General features: G+C 36.0%; 1 protein-coding gene and 1 non-coding gene across 10 annotated transcripts in view; one reads left to right on the forward strand and one right to left on the reverse strand.

Moving 5' to 3' along the window:
* The window catches only part of Rapgef6 (Rap guanine nucleotide exchange factor 6), a 223,318-nt gene that overhangs the window by 128,919 nt on the left and 83,111 nt on the right, over positions 1–11,288 (reverse strand). For 8 of the 9 annotated variants that reach the window (XM_004629326.2, XM_023713121.1, XM_004629328.2 and 5 more), the window contains one exon: positions 5,291–5,434. The exons of the other annotated variant lie outside the window; for it this stretch is intronic. In XM_004629326.2, the coding sequence (XP_004629383.1) occupies positions 5,291–5,434 (144 nt within the window). The remainder of the gene's footprint in view (positions 1–5,290; positions 5,435–11,288) is intronic. 9 annotated transcript variants of the gene reach the window in all.
* Positions 657–787, forward strand: LOC111816320. The gene has a single exon (XR_002820746.1). It is a non-coding gene; the product is annotated as a small nucleolar RNA SNORA24 (small nucleolar RNA).

The raw sequence follows: 11,288 nt of genomic DNA on the forward strand, positions 1-11,288 counted from the left end.
CCTGTAATCCCAGGACTCAGGAAGCTGAAGCAGAAGGATCACTGTGAGTTTGAGGCCAGCCTGGGCTACAAAGTGAGCTCAAGACTAGCCTGAATTTCACACTGAAACCCTGTCTCAAAAAGACAAAAAACACAAAACAAAACCACCACAAACTAGAAAGAAAAATATTAAAATTCACATAGAAGCATATAAAAGTCTCTGAATAGTTAAAGCAATCTTGGACAAAGAAAAAGCTGGAGGCACCACAATACTACCTGATTTTAAATATCTACAGAATGATGTTGTAACAAAACAGAATGGTACTGGCATAAACCAATGGATCAAGACTCTCAAGAATAGTACCAGGCATCTACAGCCAACTGATTCTTAAGAAGGATACTAAAAACATACACAATGTGATCAAAATATTGCTTTTGATACAGGGTCTCAGCACAGAGTTTAGACTCTTAATGATCTTCCTGTCTTACCCTCCCCAGTACTGGGGTTATAGGTGTGTGCCACCACACCCAGTTCCAGGGCCCATAGTAGTATCAGGGATCAAACTTGGGTCCTTGTGCTTGCCAGGTTGGCGCTTATAAGAGACTGCTGAGCTATCTTCCCAGCCCTATCAAAATATTTTTAAACAAAAAATCATGACAAGAAAAGACACAATGAAACTCCATGTGTCTTTGGGACCTATTGGTTGTGGCAGTCTCCCTTCCTAGCCATGGAAGAGCATATTCTTGTTTATTGGCAAAGCTGTCACCATTTAATTGGTATCAGATTCTGACTGGCACAAGCAACATTCTTTGCTGTTTAAAACCTGGAGGAGGGGCCAGGGAGATGGCTCAGTAGAATAAGCACTTCCCTGTCAAGTGGAAGGGTCTGAGTTCAATCCTCGGTTCCACCAAAAAAAAAAAAAAAAAAAAAAAACACCAACCTGGAGGAGGTGGTCAGGTTATCAGGCAAACTGTTCTAATGAGTGTTCAAATGTTTCTAGGAAATGGAACTCCGAGCTGATGGCACATGGAAACAGGGCACGGTAATCAAGAAAACCAGAGTGATACAGGGTGAAGTCTTACGCAGCATATTGCAGTAGGTCACCAAACTTAGTGGGAAAGTGGGTGTTTTGAATAATTTAGAAACTATCAAGGTAGTATTTTGAATTGTTTAAATTAGTATTAAAGGTACTTTCTTGATATAATTGAATAAAATGCTTCATTTATGTGGATGGATATGCACTGTCCTTTAGTGGTAAAGATATTCCCTGTCTACTGTTGCAAGATAGTGTAAAAGTAACATGAATTGACTAATTTACAAATAAAAATTACCCAAGAGAGACAGAATATTTTGATAACATCACCAAAACTAATACTATACAAGAAAAAAAAAAAAGACACAATGACACTGTTCCCTTTAAAAAGAAATCCGGGGTCGGGGAGATGGCTCAGTAGGATAAGCGCTTGACTGGCAAACGCAAGGATCTGAGTTCAATCCCCGGTTCCACCAAAAAATAAATAAATAAATAAATAAATAAATAGAAATCCCTCCCCACACATCTTGAGCACCTTTATGTCATCATTCCTGCCACCTTATTCAAAGCATCTAGCACCAGACATGCTGTTTCCCAAAGCTAAAATAATCAACAAAGGTAAACGTTTTCAATCGTTCAGCGTGTAGCAACCATGGCGGTGCAACTAAAGGTATTCACAAAAGACACTTTCCAGAACTGCTTCAGAAAGTGACAAGAGTGCCAGAGATATACCTCAGTGGTACAGTGCCTGGCTGGCAAGTGTGAGGTTGTGAGTGCAATTCCAGGCACCAAAAAGAAAAAAAAAAGGGGGGGGGACAAGAATGATGGATTAAGGATTTTAGAAGCAAGAGGGAGTATTTTGAGGGGAATATGTCTTTTCCTGTAATAAATTTAAAAAATAATTTAAAAATTTTTTATTTCTTTTTTTTACTATGTTTTTTAATTACACTTCATATATTGGAGAAAGTACAGTCGCTTTATTAAATGGTGCTGAGGAAAATGGATATCCATACAGAGAAGACTTGAAACAATTGTACTGCTTATGTTATATAAAAATTAAGTAAAAAGGATCAAGAAACCTAGGAAACTCTGGAATTACTAGAAGAAAACATAGAGGGAACATTTTTAGGACATTGGTATAGGCTATGACCTAAATTGTTTGGCTATGACCTCCAAAATACAAATAAGCAAAGCAAACTTAGATAAATGGAATTGAATCAAATGAAACAGCTCTATGCAACAAAGAAAACAACTGCCAGAATGAAGTGGTAAGGCACAGATGGGAAAAAATATTTGACAATTATTCATTTGACATAATTACTATCCATCAGGTAGAAGGAACTCAAAAACCTTAACAACAACAACAACAAAAACTCCATTTAGTTGAACTAAATGGGCAAATGATCTAAACAGATATTCTTAAAGGAAATAAAAAGCTAAGAGTGATGGCACACACTTGTAATCCCAACTACTCAGGAGACTGAGGCAGGAGGATTTCAAGTTCAGGTTAGTCTGAGCAAATTAGTGAGACCCTGTTTTAAAATAAAAAGAACTGCCCTCATCTAGCATGAGCAAGGACCTGGGTTCAATCCCCAGTGAAGAGGAGAAAGTGGGAAAAGAAATATAAATGGCCCACGAATACATAAAGTGTTTCTTATCATTAGCTATCTAAGAAATGAAAATAAAAATTACAATGAGGTATTTCATCCCAGTGAGAATGAGTAATATAAAAAAATGAGTAATATCCAAAGCAAAATGCTCATGAGATGGAAAAGCAAGCAACTCTCACATACTATTGTAGAAATGAGAAATAGCAAAGCCATAGTCGAGGAGAGATTTAAGGTTACTGAAAACAACTAAAAATAGATCCATCATGTGATATGCTGCAGCTATCCTACTTTGGGGTACACATCCACGAAATGGAACACGTGACAAAGATGTCACATTACCATGCTTACTGTGGCCCTATTCATAGTACAGGATATGCAATCAACCTAGCTACCAACTAAGAGACAAGTGAATGAAGAAAATTATATGTACATATAATTTTATATGTAATTCTACATGATCTTATATATAATATACATAGTGTTATTCACTATAAAGGAAAATGGAGTCTGTCTTTTATGGTAAAATGAAACCAGATAAGCTTAATTATTTAAGTAAATAAGCCAGACACAGAAGGACAAGCACCATATGCTCTCTCTCTCTCTCATATGTAGAAGATTAAAAAAAGCTGATCTGAGAGAAAAACAATGCTTTCTGTATGTTGAGAAAAATGGGGCATGGCACCGATAGGTGATAGGTAAAGGCTGGGTTTGATCATTATATGCTGTAGGCAAGTGTTAAAACATCACACAGAACTTCATTAATATGTACAGTTAACCTGTGTTCATCAAAATAAAATATTGCAGAAGTGGAAACAATCTAAACAATTTAAATTACCAAATACCGGGAGCCAAATAAATTATGGCATACTAGTATAAAGAAGTATTATGTAATTACTAAGAATAATTGTCTCAAAGATCATCTAACAGGATTCAAGGACTTTGACATGATATATTTAGGTTTTAAAGTTAAAAAAAAACAAAAAACTTTTAAATCTTGCAGGTGGTGACACACGCCTATAACCCTAGCACTCGGGGTGAGACAGGAGGATGCAAGTGAGTTCAAGGCCAGCCTGAACTTTATAGTAAGACCCTGACTTAAAACAAAACAAAACAGGGGCTGGGGAGATGGCTCAGTGGAATATGTGCTTCCCTGGCAAGCGCAAGAGTCTGAGTTCAATCCCTGGTTCTGCAATATAAATAAATAAATAAAAACAAAAAACAAAACAAAACACAAAAACAAAACTTTATGAAATGCCTACTAATAGTTATGTAGGTGATGTGAATGAATTTTTAATTTTTCAAACATATGCACATAAGGTAAAATAATGTAATTTACATTGATTAGTGATATATGGTATAAAATTTATTAAATAATAAGAAATGAGCCTTGTACAGTATGGATGCAATAATACATTTTGTGACAGGTATTATTTGTTTTCAGATATAGAATGCATTTAATCAATGAAATTAGGCAGATGTGACAAAATCTTTAGAAGCTGCAGAAGCACTTTCCTAAATCTTTCTTATTGTGAATACAGAATGACTATATTTCTATTTTTGATAACTATAAAGCCCAAAATTTTGTTATCAATATCCCTTTTCCCCTGATTAACACTTACAGAGACACAAACAGGAAAAAAGTTGTACACGTCTTGTATCCTTTTTTTGTTTTTTTGAGACAGGGTCTCACAGTATAGTTTAGGCTGGCTTTGGACTCACTAGGTAGTCCAGGTTAGTCTCAAACTCAAGGTGAGCATCCTGCTTCAGCCTCCTGAGTTCTGGGATTACAGGTGTGCATCACCACGCCTGGTCCCACTTCTTATAGTCTGACGATCACAAGTCCTTGGAAAATAGCTAACTGTAGAACCTGTCAGCTCAAATACACCTAGATGACTAGGGAGGTAACTCAGAGGTAGAGCACTTGCCAAGCACACATGGGGCCCTGGGTTCAGTCTCCAGTATTATGGGTCCAATAGAAAAGACTCATAAAGGCTCAGCAGGACTTCTGGCAAGAAACTGCTGCAAACAAACAAACACAAACAAACCACCAAACCAAAAACACATAGATTTGTTCATCCTTAGGTTACCCTCTCTTCTTCAATTTAGCTATTTTTCAATCTAAAAAGTTTTCTAAAACAAGCAAATTAAAGATTTCTGAAGAAATAACTTGTATCTCTCCTGTTACAAAAATTAATACTTCATCTGCTTATTTTTTAATATTTTCACATGAAAAGATACATTGAACATTTGTACATTTCTGCATTGATAAACAATATATATATTTGTTCCATATCCCAAGGGAAGAACTGCTGTATTTTTATTTTTTTATATGTCTTCAATCATATTAGAAGAAAAGCTCTTCATGAGCCTATTATCTGGGTTTGTGGACTCTAATCTATACCCCATACACCATTTAGGCAATAAATTACATGGATATTTCTTTAGAAAAGGGGGGGGTTTACATGATTTAAAACAAAAGCAAAATTCCCACTCTAAGAATATTTCTAACCCATTTAATGAAGCAATATTCTTCAAAATTATACAGGTATAACTGCCTGTCCAAAGCTTGTACATGTAAAGTCTTGGTATTTACCAAAAAACATGTCAATTAAAGATGCCATACGTGTACATTAAGGAAGATGCATGAAATTTTCCTAAATATACTCACAGAAAGATAGCTATTAATGTCCACATCATCAATTATGGTTTGGCGCTCTCCTTTATGATTTATTTTTCGAAACCTTCGTCGAGACTGTCTGGCAGGAATTTCTCTTTGTAGAATACTGTCTTCATTATCTTTAGAATTCTCTACCTGAAACACATGTTCACACTCCTGATTAAATATCCAATTTTTCCATGTTACTGACAGTCTATGGAGTCTTAAAAGACTCATCAGGATGCTTCATTTATTTCTGGCAAGAAACTGCTTCAAGAACACAGTCCACATAAGACAAAGTTTACGTGCTCAAAAGATCGAAGACGCTGTGATTAGAAGGACCTAGAGACCACAGCTTCCTTTCAGGAAACAGTCTCTCTGTACACATAAACACATATCCTCCAGCTAAAGTCACTTACCAGAAGTGAAGGCTGCTAAGTACACCTACACATTCAATAACTGTAACTTCTAAGTTAGTCTAATTACAAAATAGCTTTTATTGCATGAGTGTAAATGATTAAATGCCTTCAAAAGGTTCCAATTGAACACAAAATATATAACTGCTGTATTAAAAATGTGAGATTAAAAAATAACTTCATGAGGGGCTGGTGAGATGGCTCAGTGGTCTAAAGCACCTATTTGGAACAGGCGTGGCAAAGCACAGGGACCGCGGTTCAAATCCCCCAGCACCACATGCCAGCCTGCCCCGCCCCCTGGTGGGCTGAGCTGGCCACACACACACACACACACACACACAAACAAATAAATAAAAAAAAAAAAAAAAAAAAAACTTCATGAGTGCATGAATGTAAATGATTAAATGCCTTCAAAAAGTTCTAATCGAACACAAAATATATAACTGCTGTATTAAAAATATGAGATTAAAAATAATTTCATAAACATTTCCATTTGATGGTTAAAACAATGAAACTGGACAAAACTACTTAGCAAAGTTGAAAACTCCAATAGGAGATCTCACAAAGCTGATCCCAAATAGCTAGAATCCAATTGGAGAGATGAGCGAGGTGTAAGCAGAGGGGCCAAGGAGAAAACTTGTCTGATAGTAATAGAAGGGAGTGGGGGAGCAACCAAATAAAAGCTCTTCTCACCTGAGAATTCAGCGCCACAACCCATCCTCATGCAGCTCTATAGTTTGAATTCATAAGATGTTATGCACAAAGTAAATTTAAAGAAGTTCAGGACTGATAATGTACATAAGCAATTGGCCAAAAAAAAAAAAAACAAAAACAAAAACAAAACCTTGTATGAAGGCACTTGAGCTGGGCCTGTGGCACACTCCTGCCTATAATCCCAATACTCAGAGCTCAGGGTGGGATGCAGCAGAGCGGTAGAGCATGAGCCTAGCATGCACAATGTCCTGGGCTCACTCCCTAAGTGCTGCAAAAATCAAAGCCACAGTAACAAAAAGCAAAAAAATGAAAAAATGACAGTAACAAAAAAGCACTACCATGCAACTACAATGAAATTTCATTATGAGAGGACAGAAGGATGAAAACCAGCGGCTGGAGAAGAAAAATGGGCAGAATTAAAGATGAAAAAACAGTAGTCCAGGACCAGATCATATTCCTATAATGCACGAAGCCTTTTACAAGTACTGTAGTGTCTTTTCTTGTTGCTGAGACAAAATACCTGACACCTGAGTTAAAGGAGGAAAGCTTTATTTAGCTCACAGTTTGCAGAGACTGCAGATCATACTTGACTGGCTCCATGGCAAGATGGCATGGCAGAGGGGTAATGCAGAGGAGAACTATTTCATGCCAGGCAGAAGCAGTGACCCTGTTCTTCCCTTACATCTTATACAGGCTATGTGCCCTTAAGGTGGGTCACACTCACAACGGGGGGCGGGGGGAACCTTTAATCCTACTCAGGATTTAGTAATCAAATATCCTTGGTCTCAGCATGGTTTTCTAGATCCAGCCACCTCTGAAAAGCACTCTCCTATGGCTACATAAGGCTTTGAGGGCTCAGCAGATTAAAGCACCTGTTTAGGCAGAGCGAACCCTGGCACCATCATCTGTGCTGGCCCCGCCTCCAGGGCAAACTGAGCCAGTGACTGAGACTGTTTACAGCCTCCCAAACGCTGGGATTACAGGTGCGCACCACCACGCCCAGTCTCAGTTGCCATCTCTGCATGCCCTAGCAGTGGGGCTGGCATGCCTCACTGGGGATCGAAACCCAGCCGCTGAGCCCTGCCTATGCACGCGCTTTAGTCCGCTGAGCTATTTGGCCAACCCAGCAATTTTCATTTAGAGGAAGGATAGGAACCAGAAAAGAGCCTCAGTCTGCAGCACAAGAGCACAGGGAAGATCTACAACCTGAGAGTGGAGCAGGAATACTGTAGAAATATCTTCCTAAATCTAAGTACCACGTAACATAAGAGAAATCTGGAACAAGTAGGACACCGAAACTAACTATATAAATAAAAATTCCAACCCTACTAAAACTCTACTAGAAGAAATATGTTCCTTTCCAGGTCTAAAATCTATCACCTTTAAGTCTTAACTGCTCTATATAATACCAAGCATTAAATCTAAAATTAAAAGCATACATAAAAATTATGACTCCCATAAAGATAGGTTTTAAAAAATCTTCACATTACCAAAACACAAGGCAATCAACAGAGCATTATGAAAATAAGGACTGATCCATATGCTACAACAAAGAATTTAAAACAACGACAATTAATATAATAAGGGCCCTCTGGAAAAATTTATACAACATTTAGATGGGAAATTTCAGAAGACACACGTAAGAAATGTAAGAGTAACATGTAAGTGTTACAAACAAAAAATGTGGTAACAGAGATGAAGGATGCTTTACTCATTATTAGACTCAACTAAGTTAAAAAATGATGTAACTCAACAGAAATCACCCAAACTGAAACAAAGGAACTGTTAATAAATGTTAAAATGCAACTAGAAAGAGGACTACTGAATTGAGATGATGAATCCAAAAGAATTACTCAGAAGGAAGCATACAGTCATGAACAGGTAAAATGTAAGCAGGTAAACTTATAAGATATGTAAGACAGGATGAAAAGGCTTAATATATGTCTAAAGCAAAATTCAAGATGATGGTAACAGAAAGGGGACAAAATCATACCTAAAGAAAAACAAATGTTTTGGTTAAAAAGAATGCACAAAGTAGTCCAACAAATCCAAAATAGAATCTGTTAAAACCTATAACAAATTCACAGAAAAAAGACGAATACACATTCTAATGAGTCCAAAGGGAAAGTGTAAATTAAATAGAAAAAGGGGAAATTAATAACTTACTTATTAAAAAGCAAATACCAAGAAGTAGTTCAATTGTGTTGATTATGCTGAGAAAAGTTAATTCTCCTCTTAAAATTACATTCATGGCAGCACTCTCCAAAGGAGACACAATAAACGATATTTTCAAACAAACCAAAACCAAAACCAAAAAACCATGCCCACTGAGCCATTTACAAGAGCACCACTAAAGAAAATCACTTAAAATGTTAGTGTTCTCATGAGTAACATTTGATTATAAGAATTAAAAGCAAAAAGTGAACTACATGGACAATTATGAATAAATAATGCTTGCATAAAATTAAATTTAAAGGCAAAATTTGTAGAACAAATACATAAAGCTAAAACACTAGATGACAGGAACAACATTTAGATACATTAAAGGGTTAGAAGTCTGGCTACTTACTAGCATTAGGTGCCTGTAAAAGCAGGCCAAAGTGGCACTAAAAGGCACACCCACAGGCTCACTTCTAAGGGAGTGCAGTGGGATAGAGATGAGGAAAATGAACTTTCTACAAAAGAACAAAAACAATAAGAAAGGAAAAAAGAAAGAATGTAGAAATACAAAGACCATAATATGGTAGAGGTAAATCTAAGCCTACCAGTAATTAAAATGAATATACATGAAAGGATTTTCTCAAGTAAAAAAAAAAAAAAAAAGTACAAAAACTGAAGAAAACAAATCCTAAGTATTAAGACTACACATTCTGACTGAAATACCACAACAACAACAAAAATGTACAGGAAACTAAAATTATAGGTTAACATCTCACTAAGAAACAAGAACACTAAACTCAATTACTAAATTTGGTCAGAATGTAGATCCATGATAACAAGTAGCTCAAGCTGAGCTTTTACTGGGGGTGCAAGGGTAATGTTAAATAAATCAGTCCTATCAAATGTAAATTTTCGTTTTAAGAGATCAAAGAAAAAGGCATAAACCTTATAAGAAATTGTAAAAGTTTTTGGTAAATTTCAGTATCCTTCTTGATAAAAATGCTTAGCAGTATTTTGTGATACTTTAAGTTACAATCAACTTCTAAAAGAACTTTATTTAATTTTATTTTTTTTTTTTGTATTTTCTTGCTTTCTGAGAAATCTCAGTCTAATACATTTTTAGTTTCATGCCTTCTATAAGCCATCAGTTCCTACAGGCTATGTCCTGTTAGTGGGAGAAAGGGACTTAGCAAAATCAGGGTTTCATATTCAGTAGGAACAGTTATATAAATACTTGGCTGTCACTATTTTTAAGTTTTTCTGTGACTATATTTTTTCTTAAAGTGGGCCAACTAGATAAAAAAACTTCTTTAAAAGTGTGTTCAACACTATTTAATGCATTTTAAAATTTTATTTCTTTTTAAAGAGTTATCAAAAGCAAAAACTTCTGGCTGATTCTTGATAAGTATGTTAGAAGTGTCCAGGGAATTGAAATTGGGAACAGAGCAGTATAAATTAATGAACACAGGAAAGACAAAGATGGGGTGACACTGAGTATGTGCTGAAGACACCATGGAGAGATTGGATGAAATTTTGATCTTAATGCCTGGATTAAAAAAAAAAAAATCCAAAGGAATAAGATTATATGTTTAGCTCTCATCTCTCCCTCCTAGCCTGTCTGACCAACTTGGGTCACCCCACCTTGCCCAGCATTATCTGAGCCTCTTTCAGACTCCAGCTTCACAACAGTTTGCTTTCCAGGGAGCTGATACTCTGCATTTCTTCTAATTTACCATCCTTCATCTCCCCTTGTTTGTGCTGTTCCTTTCTTTTCAGTAGAGAACCTACTTTTTGTTTTACCTGGATCACCTCCTTCCACTCTTCTGGACTTGGAAGGCCAGCCTCACCCTCCCATTTAGAATTAAAGCCATTATGTCAGATACATACTGAAGTTTAGAAGGTACTACATTCCAAACAACATGAAGAGGAGGCATATGTGCTAGGTAATTTCGTGTCCTATCATTATAATCCCACTGACAGTCATAATTCAAGTCAGAGGTGGAGTATATCAGCAGATCGTTTCACACTTGTTTTTCCCAGTCCACTTTTGGTTCTGCAACCAGGTTAACATGTTTACAACAGGATCATAATTTTATGTCTCACTGCCAGGTGACTCTGATTTGGATTCAACTGCTCTTGCCAGCTTGAACCACCAGTAGTACCATGCCTGACTGTCCCATGGGTGACTGGTAGCACTTCTCAGGGGCTTTTAATTACAATAATGCAAAGAAAGGCACTCATTCTGCAGACCACATGTTGTCCTATTACAGTTCCTTACGAAAAATATTAAATAGAAATAAAACAGTACAACACATGCATAAGTGGAAAATGAAAAAAGAAAAACATTAAAATGGTATAAAAAATTGTTAAACAGCTAATCTGTGGTATAGCAGTTGTAAGTGCATATTGTATACACCAGCAACAGAGTACCAATTCCATGTTAAAATTTAGAGAATTATTGACAAATTATTCATGAAATTTTTAATTTAATGAAATAAATTTGTTTTGTTTTTTTTAACATTGTATAATAGGGGTTCTTTATTAAAATAGAAACATAACATGGTAAAGACATTTATAATCAGAAAAACCTAAACTCCTTTTTTAAATCTTTTTAAAAAAATACTGTATTTTAAAGAATAAAAAACCCAAAACCAATAAGAACAAAGACAAAAAAAGCAATATAAAACATTAAACTGGTAAAGAATTTCAAAATAAGAACA

Source organism: Octodon degus, unplaced genomic scaffold (assembly GCF_000260255.1).
Source record: "Octodon degus isolate 3935 unplaced genomic scaffold, OctDeg1.0 scaffold00029, whole genome shotgun sequence".
Classification (NCBI taxonomy): Eukaryota; Metazoa; Chordata; class Mammalia; order Rodentia; family Octodontidae; genus Octodon; species Octodon degus.